Source organism: Onychomys torridus, chromosome 5 (assembly GCF_903995425.1).
Source record: "Onychomys torridus chromosome 5, mOncTor1.1, whole genome shotgun sequence".
NCBI lineage: Eukaryota > Metazoa > Chordata > Mammalia > Rodentia > Cricetidae > Onychomys > Onychomys torridus.
The window spans coordinates 97,455,298-97,474,507 of NC_050447.1; the positions used below are offsets into that span (position 1 = coordinate 97,455,298).

General features: G+C 47.2%; 1 protein-coding gene and 1 non-coding gene across 4 annotated transcripts; one reads left to right on the forward strand and one right to left on the reverse strand.

The window, feature by feature from the left end:
• Positions 1-1,007: 1,007 nt before the first annotated feature.
• Positions 1,008-11,791, reverse strand: LOC118583684 (butyrophilin subfamily 2 member A2). Of its 3 annotated transcripts, XM_036187277.1 has the most exons (8): positions 11,571-11,791; positions 10,834-10,961; positions 8,898-9,245; positions 5,776-6,057; positions 4,786-4,959; positions 3,349-3,369; positions 3,234-3,260; positions 1,008-1,831 (listed from the first exon to the last, which is right to left on the reverse strand). In XM_036187277.1, the coding sequence occupies exons 2-8, from the start codon at positions 10,916-10,918 to the stop codon at positions 1,224-1,226; spliced, it is 1,545 nt and encodes a 514-aa protein (XP_036043170.1). In that variant the 5' UTR covers positions 10,919-10,961; positions 11,571-11,791; the 3' UTR covers positions 1,008-1,223. The 3 variants fall into 3 exon arrangements, with proteins under 3 accessions (XP_036043170.1, XP_036043171.1, XP_036043172.1); XM_036187278.1 differs by lacking the exon at positions 3,234-3,260; XM_036187279.1 differs by lacking the exons at positions 8,898-9,245; positions 11,571-11,791 and having other exon boundaries at positions 1,129-1,831; positions 10,834-10,918.
• Positions 11,792-18,600: 6,809 nt separating this feature from the next.
• Trnaw-cca lies at positions 18,601-18,672 on the forward strand. The gene has a single exon. It is a non-coding gene; the product is annotated as a tRNA-Trp (tRNA).
• The last annotated feature ends 538 nt before the right edge of the window (positions 18,673-19,210 follow it).

A 19,210-nucleotide genomic window follows, 5' to 3' on the forward strand; every position in this document is an offset into this window, starting at 1 on the left:
TCAACAGCAGTGCTACACAGTAAGACCATGTCTCAAGAGAAAAACAAAGCCAAAAAAACTCAACAGGTATGAACCTAAGAGAACAGAAGCTTAATCATTTGTATACATCATAAGATCATAAACTGAGCATGGTTGTGCATGTCTTCGATCTCAGACCTCCAGAGGTGGCGACAGGCTGTTTTCTGGGAGTTCCAAGCCAGCCTGGTATACATAGTGAGACCCTATCTTGAATAAGGAGGAGAAGAGGGAGGCCGAGCCTGAGAAACTTGAACTGGTACTGTCTCCAATAAACCTGAACCATATGGACCTGGCTGCCTCAAGTCCCAAGCCACTCTTATTAAGCATGGCCACAGGACACGAGACTCAGAACTAAGTGTTTACTGTAAGGACATCTGAGCCAACTTGCATCCAGATCATTCCTGTTCATTCTTTCCTCCCATGTGCAAGCCTGCTGACACACACTCTAGACATCTTGATTATATGTATAAAAGTCTTCGGCTTTGGATATCAATGGACCATTAGCTCCTTACCTCCCCACAGCTGTCCTATGGGGCCCACCTCAAGCTCTCTGATCCATTTCCTCCATCTATGGCTTCAGTTTGTATTTATCTGTCCCCTTCCTCTGCAGTTTTCTTACATTCTGATGCTCCCTGTTGCCCTTGCCTTGTCCACTGTGGCCAGAGCATCATGTTGAAGCTGCAAATTAAAAAAAAAAAAAAAAAAAAAAGGTGAGGGGGGCGGGGCAGATGCTGCCAGCTGCCACAAGGAGAAGCATGATGTAAGATACCGGTAAACCATGAGCCATGAGGCAAGGTACAGATTTATAGAAATGGGTTAATTTAAGATATAAGAACAGATAGCAAGAAGCCTGCCTCGACCACACAGTTTATAAGTAATATAAGTCTCTGTGTGTTTACTTGGTTGGGTCTGAGCAGCTGCGGGACTGGCAGGTGAGAGAGATTTGTCCTGAGCACGGGCCAGGCAGGACCAGGAAAACACTAGCTACATCTCCCCTTCCCACACTTTCTTCTCAGCAGGGAGCTGTGTGATAGCAGTGGTCAGTGAGACTGGGTCTAGGCCCACAGAAGCAAAGGAACTACTGAAGGAGTGAACTGGAGCATGAGCCTGAAGCATGTGTGGAGACACCTGGAAGATGCTTGAGGTGACCTGAAGGACACAGGGCCTGCTCTCCACCAGATGGTGCTGTGCAGAGGTAGTGAGAGCTATGGCTTCTTTATGTAGCTCTGAGAAACTGGTCTTGTCCTATATAGGAACAGCCCACCCTCAGGTATTGTGATTCCCTGTGCCCCTGTGAATGCTGGGCAGATGAAGAGGGGACTGTCATCAGAACCGAGCCTAAAGAAGGGTCTCAGGGGCCCAGCAAAGGCCACAGGGGGACATGTGTAGATGTGTGACCTGTCTCTCATGTTGTAGAAAGAAACATCTCCAGCTTCACAGTCCAGGAAGATGGCTACTCGGTGAAGACGCTCTTTCAGAGGTATGATCTTCTCTGGGGAGGACAGGGCTCTATACTGGCTTCCAAACATCTCCAGGGTCCAGAAGCCATTCTGAGGAACCAACAGGGCCTCCCCTTTCCTTTCAACACTGTCTCGACAAACGCCAATGGCCCACACCATTACGTTTTCCACCTCCACCTCCCAGTAATGCTTCCCTGAGGAGAAGCTCTCCCGGCCCAGGACACACGGCCGGCAGTCAAATCTCTCAGGGTTGTCAGGCACGCTCTGCCTCGAAGCGCCTCGTCTTACGCTTCTCTGGTCATCTGACAGGAAGAGCTCAGGGTGAGCTGTATCTGGGTCCAGAACCACATCAGCTGTAGAAAAAGTCTCAGGCTTAGTGCTGAGATATCAGACTCCTGGCTATGCACAACCTCTGGTCCCCTTGAGGTCCTGGGAGCAGATGTGGGATTCCCCTGTGTGGTGGCCTTTTCAAAGAAGGCTTTATTTATTTATTTATTTATTTATTTATTTATTTATTTATTTATTTCTATTCAAGGAAGCTCATAATGATACTCATTTGTCTCCTAGGGACAAAAGCATTATCTTCTAGAGAGAAGATGGGGCTTCTAAGAGACCCAGAAAGTTTAGCAAATGAGCATTCTCAAGTCTGCCCCAGTGTCTGCCATAATATAAGATCTCTGGGGTTCTCTAAGTAGAAACCATCCAACTTGGCTTTGACCAGCAAGAGAGGTTTAATCTCTCACTCTCCCCAATGACAAGTCAGTTAAGGAATTGAATTGAGTCTCACTACAGAGTCCTGGCTAGCACAGGATCACTTCACTAGTCTCCGAAGTCCTTCAACCAGATGACAAGTGATTAAAATGACTGATAAGGGTACCCACTAAAGGATACAGAAGGAGAACAAATGTCCCCCAAAGCCAGTCTGAGAGGTTTGTGCAGCAAACGTAAGAGGAGAAAATTTTCAGCTAGGGTTGAAGCTCATAGTAGTGTCTACTGTGGGCACAGGAAGTGTTTGCCAACCATCTACACTATGGCTTGCCCAGTCAGTCTACTTTGCTTATCATGTTAGAATGATATCCTCCTTCTTCCAAGTTGGTATGTCTGATTGTAACAACTTGTGACTGTGTCTCAAGTAGGTTGTGACAATTTTGAATTTACCCATAGGGAGTACAAGTCCTTGTACCAAGGCATCTGGGGAAGCCTGTATTCTTTGGTGCCTAATGATGACACATGAAAAAATAAGTAGTGCTCATGAAGAAAAGGCAGCGAGGCTCTGGGCTCGATCACTCACCTGGCTCACTGAGTGTCAGTGTCCTGGGGGCAGGAAGCATTTCTGGACACCTAGTAATTACATCCCTGATCAGCACCAGGAAGCATATTGCCTTTCTGCCACAGGGGAATCCAACTGTGCACTCTAACCATCTCCCAGATAATAAATGCCCAAGACAAAATTGTCTTCTTTTGAATTAATTCAGGATCCAAGAGCAAGAGCTACCCTTGGGAGAGCTATTCCTTACAGGAGAGCTCTGCTACTCATGGATTACCTTCTTCGGAGAAGGGAGAGAACTGTGAGAAACGAACTGATTGAAAGCTGTAGTGATTCCTGACCAAGCTGGGGCCAGCATTAGTGGACTATGGCCAATGAAGCACCCTTAACCCCCCACTTCCCCACCTGAGGGCCCCTGGGTCCTTTGTGCATGTCCCGCCTTAATGGGGAGAAGCCTCGGGATATAAGAGGATGCCAGAGGCACTCACCGGCATGTAAGAGGGTTCTTCTCCATCCTGCAAGTGACAGAGAAGTGAATGTCAGGAGGTCCTGGCTAAGCCAGCAGAATGCACTGCAGAGTAGTTCAAGGAAGCTTAAACTTACGCAGTTCTTCTTGAAGTTGCCCTGAGAAAGAAACAAAGTAATGTCCTCAGTAGGCAGCTGAGAGAATTTGGGTTTGTCTTCAATGCTGCAGGCGTGGCTCTAGCTACAGTACCAAACCCTTCTTTCCCAACTGACAGGGTTAACCTCCGTTGTGACCTTGACAGGACTTAGAAATCAACATAGAAAGAAACCTAGGTTTGTCTGTAAGATATTTTCTAGGTTAGGTTAAAGCATAGTGGCTCAGAGGGTAAGGGCACTGACTGCCAAGCCTGAGGCTAATCCCCAAGACCCATGAAGGGAAGAACTAACTCTCACAAACTGTCCTCTGATTTTTACACACAGGCAATGGCGCGCCACCCTCCTCCAAATAAATGTAACTAAAAAAAAAAAAAAAAAAAACTTTAAGAGGGGCTGGAGAGGTGGCTCAGAGGTTAAGAGCACTGGCAGCTCTTCCAGAGGTCCTGAGTTCGGGAGAGGTGGCTCAGAGGTTAAGAGCACTGGCAGCTCTTCCAGAGTCCTGAGTTCAATTCCCAGCAACTACAAAAAAGTTTAAGAGCTGATTTGGTACACATAACACATATAGGCAAAATATTCAATCACATAAGTTTACTTTAAAATTTTTCATTGACTGAGTGTGTATGTATGTGTGTGTATGTGTGCCATGTTGCTGGTGTGGAGGTTGGAGGACAGCTTGTAGGTGCTGGTTCCCATCTTCTACAATGTGGGTTCTGGGTATTTAACTCTAGGATGTCGTGCTTGGCAGTAAGTTCCTGTACTCGCTGAACCATCCTGTCTGTCCGTCAGATAACTTGACCACAACAATGAAAGAAGTAACTCATAAGACACCCACACCTGAGACCTGTCAGAAACTAAAAGTGATATGCACCAAGTGAGTGGATGTTTTTTGGTTTGCTTTTGTTCAGTCATTCAGTCCTGCTTGGAACCAAGTGAATGACGCAATGTTTGCAGACTGGAATGAAAGATCCAAAGGCTTAATCATTAGGATACGAGAGTTCTGAGCCCTTCTGCTGCCTCTGCGTGTGCCTGTCTAGTGCAAACCTGTCCGAAGGGAGATGTCCTTTCTCTTCTTTTCCTCCTCCTTTTTTCATTTGAGACACGGTCCTATGCAGCCTAGGCTGGTTTTGAACTCATTTTGTAGCCAAGGCTGGCCTTGAGCTGAAGAATGGTGAACTCTACTATTCTACTCTTTTTTGTTGTTGTTGTTGTTGTTGTTGTTGTTGTTTGAGACAGGGTTTCTCTGTGTAGCTTTGCGCCTTTCCTGGATCTCGCTCGGTAGACCAGGCTGGCCTCGAACTCACAGAGATCCGCCTGCCTCTGCCTCCCGAGTGCTGTGATTAAAGGCGTGCGGCACCAATGCCCAGCCTCTATTCTACTCTTTTACCTTCTAAGTTCTTCCTCTTTTCCCTAGTTCCTTACGTGCAGTTTCTTTTTCTTCGTATTCAACTTCCTTTTCAGCTGACAGAATCGATTTTTTCCTGTGGTGTTTCTTGACAAGGCAGACACTTCCAGATGTGAAGAGGATCAGCGTTAGTACAGGCAGAGTGACAGCCATGGCCACCATCCAGAGAGGAAGGCTGGGCACAAAGGATTCTGGAAAGTGAGCCAGAAAAGTGCTGGGTAATGTGAGAGGACACCAGGGCTAAGAGCGCTCCTTGGAGGAAGTTTATCTGGAGAGCTCCCTCAGGTCCCAGACCTGGGGTTCCTCCCTCAGGAACGAGGGTGGGAGAAAGATAATGGCTTTTTTCTGCCTGACCTCTGACTTCTCAGGGGATAAAATTGCAGGGCTCCCAGGGCTGCCATGGAAGAATCCCATGGATGCACACCACAGATGAAGCTGGGTAAGCAGAATGCTAACTCTCTACAGCGATCACCTTGCACAGGCCTCCAGCATTCTGGCCCAGGCTCTGGCAATGCCTTCTTCCTTGCTCTGCCCTTGCTGCATACAGTTTCTTCTCAACTGAGGGACAGAGATCCAGTTTATTACACATTTAAAACGCTCCAATGTGCTGGGTGTGGTGGTCCGTACTGTAACTCCAGCACTAGGGAGCCCGAGGGAGGAGGATCACCACAAGTTTAAGTGCAGTCAAGTTTAAGTAGTGAGGCCCAGTCTGTTCTCCTGTCCTGTCCTCCCAAGTGTGGGGGCTGCAGGTATGAACCAGCATGACCACTGTTCCTCACTTTTCTATCACTGTATGATCACTGCTCATGTTTGGGACTAATTGATTTTCTTCTTGTGAGAAAGGATGTGGCCTGAGTTCAGCTCCAACCTCCAGCTCTGCAGAGACAAAGATCCTTCCTCAGACCATCCTCTAGCTTCCCAGCACTACTCTAGACATCAACCTATTTGCAGAGCTAGCTATATGTCCTACCTTTTCCGGATATATCTCTAGAGAACAGAAGACCAACCTGGAATGAAAATCACGCTCTCCACCTCCTGGCTGAGCAGAGTGTTGTTAACAGAGCAGGTCATGTTCCTCACAGACCAGTCCCTGATGATCACAGTCATGGTGATTGTGAAGAGGCCTCCTCTGTCAGCTGTATACTCTTCCTCCAGGGCAGGCACAACTTCATAATAGGGGTCTCTCCACACAGCTTGGGGCTCTGGGTACCACCCTTCAGATGTGCACTCCAGCAAGATGCTCCCATCCTCAAGGGTCTTCATTTTAATGAGGGGCTCAGAGCCCAGGCCTAGGAGGGAACACCACCAGAGCTCAGCTAACAGAGTGGCTGGTTTAGTCCCAGCACTAGGGAGGCAGAAACAGGAAGATCTCTATGAATTTGAGGTTAGCTTGGTCTACATAGTGAGTTCCAGGACAGCCAAGGCTGCATAGTGAGACCTTGTCTCAAAAAACAAACAGAAAGAGTAGCTGGGCTAAGGGGTATAGCTCAGTAGTAGAGTGCTTGTCTGGCATAGAAGGGCTTGGGTTTGATCCTCAGCATCATGAAACAAGCAACAGTATTTCAGTGGGTGTATCTTAAGTGATCTGCTCTTAAATGATGGAAGCCAAGGAAAGGAAGTATACACTGGCTGAACCTAAGAGTAACAAATGTGCAAGTTCCTGCACCCAAAAATGGAGGGAAGATGAGGCAGGAAGAAGAAAAGAGATGGGTGGGAAGAAAGGCATTGATGTTGGAGAAGGGACCAAGGTGCCCAATGTGCCAGAAGCTCTCGAAGAGCACAGGATGCCATCATATTCACAACTGTGCTCCAGCCCCAAGGCTCATCACAGCCTACATGTCTATATTGTCTCTGTAAAGGCTTGTTTCCCTGATTCTGCCAGAGACTCCAATTGTCTGACTTCTACGTAGGTCTGTTCTGTCCAACTCAAGAGGCTCACTTAAAACTTCACTTCTTGCTCCAGGGGAAGTTGCTTTGGCCTTGTGGACATTTTAGAATAATGCGAGAATTTGTCAAGATGCCACAACCTTATAAAACTTTCTTACTTGAAGACACTCAGGATTTCACATCTCTCTCCTGGCCAAGCTGAGGGAAGGCAATGGCCCACAGCTGTGTGGTTATGTCATCAGAAGAATATCCTGGAAGCCTTCAGCTGAAGAGAACATTAGGCATGAGAAAGCTTTAGACATGTGGCTGTGGGACACTGCTGTCCCTTTAGGCATGTCCCACAAACTTTTATTGACTAGTTCCTTTGTTAAGCTTACCCAATATATACACCAAAGAAAGGAAATTCAAGCACCCACTAAAGTCCAGTGCTTTGTGCCCTGTTTGATTTTGTTGTTTTCGTTGTTTTTTTGAGATAGGACTTCACTATGTAGTTCAGGCCAGCCTCAAACTCACAGAAAGCCTCCTGCCTCAGCCTTTGTGTGCTGGGATTACAGGCATACGCTACCATACTGGGGTATACAACTTGATTTGTTTTGTTTGTTTTTGAGGCAAAAGTTTCATGTAGCTCAAGCTAGCCTTGAATTAGACATGTAGCAGAAGATGACATGTAATGCCCGATCCTCTTGTCTCCAAGTCCCAAGTGCTGGAATGGGAACACAGGTGTGTGCCGTCACGTGTGGCTCTTCAATTTGATTTTGCCAAGGAGACAAAGTAGCTATAGACTTCCAGCCTCACTCAGAAAACTTGATATGGAATAAGATTCAAAATAACTTGGCCAGCCAGGGTTATATCTGAGAGTCCTTGTCTCTAAACAGCAAACAAACCCAACAACAACACACACTTATGAAATTTGGCAATCTGGAGAAAACAATTCTATAAAACATTTTACAGGGTTCAGAGACTGCAGACTTCAGGATGAAATCACCCAGCCAATCAATCCAACAAACAAAATAGCAATAAAAAAAAAAAATCAAGGGGTGCTGAGGAGACGGCTTACTGGGTAAAGCACTTTGTCACACTGGTGTGAAGACCTGAATCTGGATCCTCAGCACCCACACAAAAGCTTGGGTAGCCACATGTCTACCCCCAGGACTGAGGCCGGGGGGAGGAGGGAGACGCTGGGGGCTACTTAGCCAGCCAGTGCAGCAGAACAGAACTCAGAGTTCAGTGAGAGACTGTCTCAGAAAATAAGTTGGAAAGTGACTGAGAAAGACACCTTTGGCTACTACAAGCATAACACAGGTAAGAACACACACACACACACACACACACACACACACACATACACACCACACATATACACGTGCATTTGCCACAAGCACACATGCATGTGCACAGCCCCCCCATGCATAAAACACACACACACACACACACACACACACACACCATCAAATTAAATATTCTATAATGGCCTAAATCAGAGCAGGGCAAGGCAGTGCAGCACACTTACAGGGAAAGAACAGGGGTTCCTGAACCCCGCCAGCACCACTAGCTAACCCTGCAGTTCTGCTGTGAACAAGATCAGGGTATGAGGTAATATTGTGTGACACTAAAAAAAAATCATGGCTTCTGCCCGGCATGTCCAATTTCATTGCCATTTCCATCCTGAAGCTTTGCAAAATTGCTCCACATAGTACTCTGACTCCTGCCTTTATGGGGCCACCAGTCTTAGGACATAACTTTGCTGCTGTGTTTAACATTTGCTATCATCTGTTTACATGTCAACTGCCTTCTCTACAATGATAATTGGGAGAAATGGGGGAAAAGGCAAGATTAGCTGGGGATAAAGATGATGATGATATACAGGTTACAATCCCAGCACTTTGTAGAGAGGTAGGAAGATCAGAAGTTCAAGGTCATTGTCAGCAACAAAGTGAGTTTAAGCCAGGCCTGGGCTGTACTATTAATATTAACCAGTGAAATATCTATTGTGATTGGGGGCTCATGCTTGTTTATCTCAGGTGTGAACCCTTGTACATTTTCTAACAGTGCCTTCTGTCACTAGAAAAATGGCCACAGCTTAGCAGAGCTCACTCAGGTGGACTCAGGAAGCAACTCTCCCTGTGTAAAGGGGATTACAGGCAAGAAATGTGCTAGTCTGGGATGAGTCTGAATCCAGGAGGGCAATTTTCCCCAAAAGTCATAGCGGGAAAAGTCAACAGAGGAAAGCAGAGTGACTCACTTGCCACCATGAGCCTCACGATGGCCTGATCATAGGACCTGCCTTCCTGGAAGTAGCAGCTGTAGACACCATTGTCATAGGCCGTGACATTGTGGATCACGAGTGCCACACTTCCCTTGCTGATGTCTGCGCCCACGAAGGTGGTTCTTCCTCGGTATGCCTCCATCTGCTCCTCTGCTCTCTCTTGACGGCCTCTGTACACCAGCACCGCAGGGAAGAAACGCCACCGAAACCACCGCACCTCCATGTCCTCAGCATTTCTCTCTGGTGACAGGTGGCAGTGCAGTGTGGTATTCTCTCCTACCATGGCCAGGATGGGCTCAGCCGGTCCCATGACAGTAAACTGGGCTAATCAACAAAAGAAGACAGGCAGACAGGAACGCCAGCCCTGAACCTCCATTGTAGACAAGTGGTATTCTAGGGTTTCAGGAGGGTTCTAGCCGTGGCCTTGGACAGCTAGAAATTCAGCTCAACACAAGATGGCAAACTTTCTTAAAACACCAGGTTTGTGTTTGTTGTTGTTTTGATTCTGTGGTCTCAAGTGTCAACTTTGCAGTGACAGGTTTGTGTCCCAGTGTCATACAAAATAAACACATGTGTGCACCCACAGCCCTCAAGCTGTGCTTTGGACACTGCCCTGGTTAGCTTTAACTCTCAACTTGACACAACCTAGAATCCTCTCGGAAGAGACTCTCAATTGAGAAATCGCTTAGGTCGGATTGGTCTGTAGGCATCTTTATGGGCGATTGTCTCGATTGCTAGTTGCTGTAGGAGGGGGCCCACCCACACCATTCTCTAGGCAGGTATTCCTGATGTCAGCCAGCCAGCAGTGTCTTCCATGGCCCATCTAATACTTCTTTGGCAGTGAAGTGAGTTCCTTGGTTGGAGGTGGTGCTGTGTGCAACAGCAAGCACCTTCTTTCTTGACTGCCCTCAGCCATGGACTGTGGCCTGCATGTGTCCCCAGCCAAACCCTTTTCCTTCCTATGTTGTTTTTTGTTGGAGTATTTGTCGCAGTAACAGAAATGAAACTGGAACAGATACCTCCACATCACTTAATGTGCGGTCCTGGAAATTCTTCACCTAGTGTGGCCTGGAGATCTGAAAAGGCCAGATGACCTGGTTTAGACAAGTTCTTTCCAAGGCCACAGGGGCCTCCTAGATGGGCTGGTAGCTGTGGCTGGTGAGCAGTGTCTCTTGGAACAACCCAAAGATGCTGCAAATACTTCAGGAGCAAAATACTGAGTTGTGCATAATACACACCCATGATCCCAACACTCAGGAGATAGAGGCTAGAGGATCAGCTCTTTAAAGTCAGCTTCAGCTATGTAGCAAGTGACAAGTCCACCATGAACAAAAGCAAAATAAAACCAGCAAACCAGCACCCAATGAACAGAACACTGAGGTCACCCTGAGCACACGGACAGTAGACCCAGTGCTCAGAATGACTTGTTCTTCAGCCCAGTGCCTGAGTGTGGCACAGACCCAGGGTTCAAACCCCAGCTGTGCATGTTAGCCAAGCACTCTACCAACTGAGCCACATCCCCAGCCCCTTGTTTTGTTTTTATGAGACAGCGTCTTGTTATGTACCCCTGGCTGGCCTTGTCTCAGTTGCCCAAGTTTATAGGTGTACGCCACCACACCTGGCAAGGTAAGCATTTAAGTATTAGTATTTGATGATGTGGAGTTAAACAATATATATCATTAAAATCTACTTCATCTGTTATTAACTCTTTTGAATGTTTCCACTTGAAATTTTACAGTATTTACAGGTCTCCTTTTAGGTTCTGGCTGCATTTCTGTAGGACAAAATTGGGACACATCCTGTGTGGACATTTCGATTAGAAGGATGAGCCAGCACAGCAGCAGTCCCCTCCTGGCTGTCCGTCAACTTTCCGAAAAGCTGATAGACAGGAGCCAGACGCCTACAGCCTTACCTGAGACCAGTACAAACAGGCTGAGGACCAGGAAGAAGAGAAGGGAGGCTAGCAGGCAAGAATGCAGGGAAGTAGCAGGTTCCATAGGTCTTCAGGACAGTCACCTAGGTCAAGGGTGGACAGGAAACCTAGAAGTACAGAGGAGAAATCACCCACGGCTCTCATGTAGCTTACCGTCTTTGTCCCTGTGGTGGTCTCATAAGCATTCCAACTTCTGCCGTAGATGGACCCTAGGGATCGGGTTGTACCTTGATGGGGTTCACTAAACGTTCTATTAAACAAACAACATAAACACCAGGCAGGCAGTTTTCTGTTGTCTTAGGCTCAGTTGTCTTTCCAGAGTCCAGTTTCTTCAGCAGTCATTTGATATTCCTCCCCTCCCTCCTCCTATTCCTCTCTGCTTCAGCCTTCTCACCTCCTCCTCCCCTCCCCACTTCCCTTTCCTCCCTTCCTGCTCCTCCGGCTCTTTCTCCTACTGCTCCATCAAGTTCCTCCTCCTCCTCCCTCCTTCCCTCTCTCCCCCTCCAGCTTCTTTCCCTCCCTCCCCCTCCTCTTCCTTGGCTCCTTCCTCCACCTAGTGAACCCCCAGGTAAAGCTAGGTAGGTGAGACCGCCCTTCCCGCCAGGGGTTCTTTCCCGACTCAGGATTGCCTCTTCCCTCCCAGCAGCCTGTACCCCGCCACCCCAGCCCTAAGCTCCTAGGCACCTGCCAGGAGCGCTCCCCACCCACTTCCCTACCTTCTAGAATTAACCTCCGCGTTTTCTTTTCTTCTCTGACGCTCAGCTACCGATTATCCTTGCTTCCCTCTTCTCTCCAGCCCGCCGGTGGGCACAGTCGCCACCGACAACAAACTGCTGTAGACGAGAGGAATAAACTTTCCGCTTCCCATTAGTCACGAAGTGCGGGCACTCGCAGCAACAGACCTCGGACCCACTCGGCGGGCGAGTCTCCTAATTTCCATTGAGCGATTTAGAGGCGGGGATTGGGCGGCCGTGAGTCATCAGCCAATAGTCTTCCTGTGCTCACTGTCACCTGTTACTAGGTAGAATACACAGAAATAATCCTGTCTGCCCTGGTCTCCTTTTTCTGCCCTAGTCTGCCTTTCCCCCCTCCTTTCCCCCCTTTCTTCTTTTTCCTCCTAATCCTTCCTCCCCCATCCTTTCCTCTCTTCCCCTCTTACTCCCACCTGAGAGATCCGGGAGTTGCGGCTGCTGTCCAGAAGCCCCATCCCTGTGTTCAAGTGTGTGTGAAGAGGAGGTAGGGAACCTGACCCCAGCCTCTTCCCCAATCCAGAATCATCTTGTGCGAGTTGCTAGGCTTGCGAAGAGGGGTAGTGGAAGAAGTTGCCGGAAGCAGGCACGGGTTGGTGACAGAGACTTGACACTCCTCTGAGAACAGCCGGGTAAGAAAGAGGTGCCTCGTGAGGACACTGAAAGTGGGTGAATGTTGTTGCTTGTTTGGGCTCTTTTATGGGGCCGCCACCCAGCTTCCAAATAAATCACACATGGAGGCTTATTATTACTTATGAATGCCCGGCTTATTTCTTGCCAACTTTCCTTAACTTAAATTATCCAAAAAGCCTCTGGGCTTTTCCCGTTCTCTAACTTCTGTAAATCTTGCTCTGTGACTCGCTGGTTGTGTAGCTGAGTGGCTGGCCCCTGCAGTCCTCCTTCTCTGGCTCCTAGATCCCTCCCGTCCCAGTTTTCTCCTTCTGTATATTCTCTGCCTGCCAGCTCCACCTATCCTTTCTCCCGCCTTGTTATTGGTGGTTCATGTCTTTATTAGACCATCAGGGGTTTTACACAGGCACAGTAACAGCTTCACAGAGTTCAACAAATGCAACATAAACAAAAGTAATACACCTTAAGATTCCACAACAGGTGAAAGTATTTTTCCTTGTGGAAACCACATCCTAGAGGGACAGGGGATGACACTGACCGTACAGCTGTGCTTCACCAACTGCTTACATTCTTGTCTACAGTAGGCCTGAGCACACACCAGTGCAGTCACTGTGTTACTGGATGTTTGATGATAAAGTCTGGACTCTGGCAGTCCCAAAAGGCAAGGCTTGGCCACCTGTCCCTGGAAAAGCAATCAAAGACAAATAATGATGAAAAGCAGAGGACAGTTATCCAGCATGGCCACCTTAAGAAGGAGAAAAAAGAGGTCCAGTGGCTGCCCGCAAGTCCATACTCATGGTAGGAACATGAAATCGAGGGTTAAAAAGAAGGCAAGAGGCATACATAACAACCAGCCCTGGTCAAGATGTGGTCCTACCCACCACCAACTATCATTGTCTCAGCTCGTCTCCCCTGAACCGAAAGCCAATAAGTCCTCAGGACTCCATGAAGTGTCTTCCCTGGAGGCAGTTTTCTACCCCGATGGCACTAGATCTTCAGCCTTTCCCTTCCTCTAGCATGGGATTCCTAGGGAAATTTTAACTCTTTGAGGGCTAATTATTTTATAGACTATCTCCTTTCCTGCCAGGGTGGTTACAGCTGCATGGATGTTTTCTGAGATAATTGTCCCAAGTCACAGCCCTCAGCATTCTGCTCAACTGTCCAAGTGTTTGTTTGGGAGGCCTCCAGTTCCGTTCTGATCGTTTAAAAACTCCGCCATTCACACTAGCATGGTGCCACAGCTGCCTTTGTGCCCTCTTGTTTCCTCTATTTCTGTCTCTTAACTAGCTTTGTTTTGTGGGTGTGGGGGAGGGAAGAAGAGGGAGGGGTGTTGTTATGTGTGTGTGTGTGTGTGTGTGTATTTTGTTTTGTTTTGAGACAAGGAATCACTAATGTAGCCCTACCTGGCCTGAGGCTGGCTATGAAGACCAGGCTGGCTTTGTTATGCCCAGATCATGGGGACCCCCAAAAGACCACCACGGAGACTGAATCTGTATGTAAAAGCAAGAGTATTTTCAAGCCCAGAGCTTGGACGCTCTGTCTGATGCAACGGTGAGAGCAGAGCCCAGAGCCCAGGCAGGGTGGGGTTTTCATCATAGCAGGGGTTGGGGTGAGGGGATTTCCAGGGTTCAGGACCCTGATTGGCTGACATTTGTCTAAGGGTATTGGGAATGTCTGGAAATGTCAGGTATTTCCTCTTAGATGCAGGCCTCTCTGGGTGGGGTCATCTTATGGCTTTTCCTGGTGTTGCCTACCATAGGCCTCTAAGCCTGTCATGGCGGCTGTGTGGTCAAGCTGTTTTGAGGTACCCCCGTAGCTTCAAACTCATAGAGATCTACCTGCTCCTGCTACCCAAGTGTTTCGATTAAAGGCAACTACCCCAGCTTGGATAGGCTTCGTGTTCATAAACTCCAGATGTTCCTTTAATAAAGTGGGACAGAAAAGTTTATTTGGTTTACATCTCCACACCATAGTCCATCATTGCAGGGAATCAGGACAGGAACTCAAACAGGGCAGCAACTTGGAGACAGGAGCTGATGCAGAGGCAGTGGAGGGTGCTGCTTACTGACTTGTTCCTCATGCCTTGTTGAGGGAAGCCCTAACAAAGATTTTTGTCTGTTTGCTTAATTTTGTTGAGACAGGGTTGCTCTACATAGCCCCAAATGTCTTAGTACTCACTATGTAGACCAGGATGACCTTGAACTCAAAGAAATCTGCCAAGATCTGACTCCCTCTACCTCCCAAGTGCTGGGATTAAAGACATGCACCACCACACCCCGTGTAACACAAGCTTCAAGTGGCAAGAAATGTCATATTAAAAGGGGGAAGTTACTGATATGTGGAGCAGACCAAAACCCAAAAATCCCACAATGTTATTATATAATGCACAGAGACTTGGGCCAGGGTGGCTGTGGGAGGATTGGCTATGGAGATAAGTTTAACAAGGCTGAGTTTTGTCTAATTCTTTGGGCCTCCACTTTCTTATTCTTGATGTTAGCAGTGAGAATGACTTTCAAGGGGAATTGGTTTCTGAAAAGCAGAATGTTCAGAGCCATCTTCTTGAGCCTGCTGATTTTCAAGGGCCGTTTATTCAAACTGTCCATTTGCCACACCTCCCCAGTTCAAGCCAGAAGACAGAACCCCCTGCTGCTCCTGAAATCAGAGTTCTGGAGATGCTTCTGATACCAGGACATAGCAGCTAGGTGTGTCTTTCAGACACTTTTCTCTAGCCTGGGATCTGGAGCCTTCTTTTTGTAAGGAGTTAGATAGTAAGTATTTTCTACTTCTGTATGGCGTGGCTGTAGATGAACCTGGATGTGGCAACAAAGCTTACTGTGTGGGCTGCGGAGATAGTTCAGTTGGTAAAATACTTGCCATGCAGAATGAAGATCTGAGTTTGATCCTCAGGACCCAATCAAAAGACAGGCTCTGTGATGAATGCTTATAATTCCAGTGCTGGGGAGATGTAGAAAGGAGGCTCGCTGGAGCTCACTGGCCAGCCACCTCAGCTTACTTAGTGATCTCCATGCAGTGAGAGACCAGGCCTCCCAAGGAACGGTGCCTGAGGGATGACACCTGAGATTGTCCTCAGACCTCTATGTAAACAGAAGTTTTCCTGTGTCCACTCACAAATAATCACTCAGAGTAAGATTAGTGTAAATTATAAATGTTCAGCCGGTAGCTCAGGCTTACTACTAGTTAGCTCTTACGCTTAAATTAACCCATAATTCTTATCTATGTTTAGCCACATGGCTTGGTACCTTTTCTCAGTACAACATTCTCATCTTGCTTCCTCTGCGTCTGGCTGGTGACTCCCGACTCCGCCCTTCTCTTTCCCAGTATTCTGAGTTTGGTTTTTCTGCCTAACTTCCTGCCCAGCTACCCCACCTGTCAGCTTTTTATTAACCAATGAGACTAATACATGTTCATAGTGTAGGAAAGAATTATTCCACAGCACCTCTATGTGTATGCACACACACTCACACTCATCCAAATAACTCCTTATATATGGGCAATACAATTGTAGGTAATTTGTCATGGAACAGTATTCTTTTAATTCATGGTCAACCAATTGAAATATAAAAATAGCTATGAGTGATACAAAAATAAGAGGCTATGTGCAGCCCTTCCATGGTGTGTAGGCCTTCCATCTGATCCAACAGCTTTGGACATCTGAGACCTTTCTAGAAACAATGTAAAAATTTCACATACAAATGCTATTTTTTTTCTCAAACAAAGGTAATCTTCATTGGATGTGGTGGTTCACACCCCTAATATTAGCACTTGGGAAGCACAGGCAGGAGGATTGCTACAAATTGGAGTTCAAGGTCAGCCTGGATTACAGTGTGAGATTTATCTCAAGAAACAAAACAAACAAATCCTCACAATGGCTGATGCTTGTAATTCCTGAGTAAATCTGTTTCATTAATATTTTTCTAATTATAGAAGCATACTAGAAAGAACTGTCCCAAAGAGCAGACTCTAATGTATATTACAGACCATTCAAAAATACCTATTATAGATCATAATAGGGATTATCTCGTGAATCAAGTTGCTTTCTTGTTGCCAGGTTCCTCTCCATCCTTCTCTTGCTCGACTCCACAGCATAAAGAATTTATTTCTCTGGCCCTTTTGCCCTCTGGCTTCCAGGTAGGCCTGGAATGATTCGCAGGTGAGAATAAGGACAGCTCTCCAGCCCTTGGGTCTCAGTGCCTCTTAGTATCCTCAGGACATCTGCTTTCAGAGGTAGCAGAAGCCTTTTGCTGCTATTGACCTGCATGGTACTCACTTGTGAGTCCCCTCATTCTGGCAGTCAATTCATTTTTCTTCCTCTGACGATGTCTTTTAAATTTACCCCAGGCTGCCCTCTTCTTGCAAGTGATCTTTTTGTATGAAATCTTGCCGCAGACAAGTTTCCTACAGTGTTCTTAGTTCGGCATTTAATGTTCTCTTCTACCAGGGACAATTTGCTCTCTTGTTTGCTGAAGAGCATTTACTAAGGACCTCTAGAAATACATCAGTGGTCAAGAAAAGCTAGGTGTATCCAATTTGAGAGAAAGGGAGAGCGCCCCCAAGTGGAAGGGCGGGGCATCTAGATTTAGGGAGGGTGGGAAGGGAAAGGGAATCAGGCTCTTGGACTGTTGTGGTCAGGAAGCAAGGCAAGGATGCCTGGATGGCCCTGCAATTGCTTTTAGGAGGATGAATGGGCGTGGAGATGTCACTGGTGCCTGTGGTGCTGGGAGCCGGACTGTTTGTGCTTGTGAAGCTTCCTCCCCGTTCCCTGACACAGACAAACATATGGGATGTTTTGTTTCCGTTTGTCCAGGACATATAACACAGCGATCTCTTTCTACTGATTGTTCAGGCTGTAAAGAGTGTGTTCAGTTGTCCAATTTTATGTGTCAACAGACCTCACTGACTGTAACTGTAGAACGACACATGAACATTTAGAGAAACATGCTTGACATACAGTACCTGTGTTGTTCATTTTCCTGTTGCTGTGATTAAGCCCCACTACCAAAGCAACTTACAGAAGAACAAGCTTGTTTTGGCTGACAGTTCCAGGAGATTGGAGTCCATAATGATGAGGACAGCATGACAGCAGCCAGCCAGAATAGGACGCTGTGGTGGTATTGTGTCCCCCAAAATATTGTGTGTTCCCCAAAATAAACTTATCTGGGGTCAGAGAACAGGACGGCCACAATATTAAACCCGAGGATAGGCAGTGGTAGCACACACCTTTAATCCTAGCCTTGCAGAGACAGAAATACCTCTGGATCTCTGAGTTCAAGGCCACATTAGAAACATTCCAGGCAAGGTGACACACGCCTTTAATCCCAGAAACCCAGCCTTTAATCCCAGGGAATGATGGTAGAAAGCAGAAAGATTATGTAAGGCGTGAAGACCAGAAACTAGCAGCATTTGGCTGGTTAAGCTTTTAGGCTTTGGAGCAGCACAGTTCAGCTGAGATCCATTCTGGATGAGGACTCAGAGGAAACAGGATCAGCTGAGGAACTGGTGTGGTGAGGAAGCTGTGGCTTGTTCTGCTTCTCTGATCGTCCAGCGTTCACACCAATAACTGGCCTCGGGTTTGATCTTATTAATAAGAACCTTTAAGATTCATACTACAGGACGCTGAGAGATCACAGATTTAAAGGCAAACACGGAACAGAAAGAGCAAATGGACGTGGAGCAAAGCTACGAAATCTCAAAGCCCACCTTCAGTGACATCTTCCAGCAAGGACGCACCATCTCTCCAACGAATGTCACCAATTTGGAACCAAGTATTCTAACACCCCAGCCTATGGGGGACATATCTTACTCAAAACTCCAAATTGTCTAATAACATTCCTTTCTTTTATTGATATTGCTGTGGAGAACCGCTATTTATTTCGGGTCGGGGGTGGGAAATGCGGAAAGGTAGGGGCTTTTCGGCTTCCGGAGCTTTCCTAGGCAGGCCCTTTGACTAGCTTCGGCCTGCGCGGGAATCCCTCCCTGCCTGACTCAGGCAGATGCGTTTGTTTTTTCCGATTCCGGTACGGAGATGTGATCTGGAAGGCGGTCAGGATCTGATACCCGTCGGTTCCACATCCGACAAGGAACAGAAGTTCAGGGAGAGGCTTTTACCTTGCAGGAACGGTGCTGCCTGGTTAAATCTCCAGACACCACGTGAAGTCTTTTCCCGCAGCCGCTGGCGCGAATCCACACCTGTCTTACAGAGTTCACAGCCTGCCATGGTTAGTGCCCTTGAGGGAGAGGAGAGGAAGAAAGGAACTTGTCAAGACCACCGGTCGCTGGGCCGCTGAAGAATACTGGAAGCTAATTACATAGATTTGATTAGACAGTAATTAAAGCAGCTTTCCAGCGAGACCTCGTGGCGCAACGGTAGCGCGTCTGACTCCAGATCAGAAGGTTGCGTGTTCAAATCACGTCGGGGTCAACTGTTTTATAAAGCCCACTAACTGAAAGACTCCTAGGGAAATACTGTCTGTGCTTCTTCCAGTTTAGGATGCCGAGTTTCCGTAACCTTCTTACGATGCATTAAAAAAAGGCATTCTGGTAGCACCCACCAAGAGTTTGTTACTCTGACATCAAGCAGTCCGAGTTTAGCATTCTGTCACTGTTTTAACCCCAGATTTCTACTCTCCATGCTCTATAGGGCTATGGTTGCGGCCCTTTCCTATCTCAGCAACGAGCTTTTGTAGGCACTTAGATCTAGGTATCTCGAGCCGGTTGGAATGTGTGACCTAGGAACAAGGGCTTCTCGCCTGAGTTAGCTTTTCCGTACCCCAGTGTCACAGGATCACTCTGATTTCTCCATCTCCGCAAAAACTAGGTATTTCATTTCTAGGATCAGGACACCTGAATGCGGTTGGTTAGGCCGCCCAATTCTGAGAATGAACCATTAAAACTTGTGAGCGATAGAGTCCACGCCCCTCCCCCGCTCAAATAAATATATTAAAAAAACCAAAAGTGCA

Bases quoted from the DNA above. Each gene is read 5' to 3' on its own strand.
- LOC118583684 (XM_036187277.1), bottom strand. From the start codon at position 10,918: ATGGAACCTGCTACTTCCCTGCATTCTTGCCTGCTAGCCTCCCTTCTC. The intron at 9,246-10,833 runs GTAAGGCTGTAG...TTTGTTGATTAG, and splicing joins CCTGTTTGTACTGGTCTCAG to CCCAGTTTACTGTCATGGGA. The intron at 3,261-3,348 runs GTAAGTTTAAGC...TGTCACTTGCAG, and splicing joins GCAACTTCAAGAAGAACTGC to GATGGAGAAGAACCCTCTTA.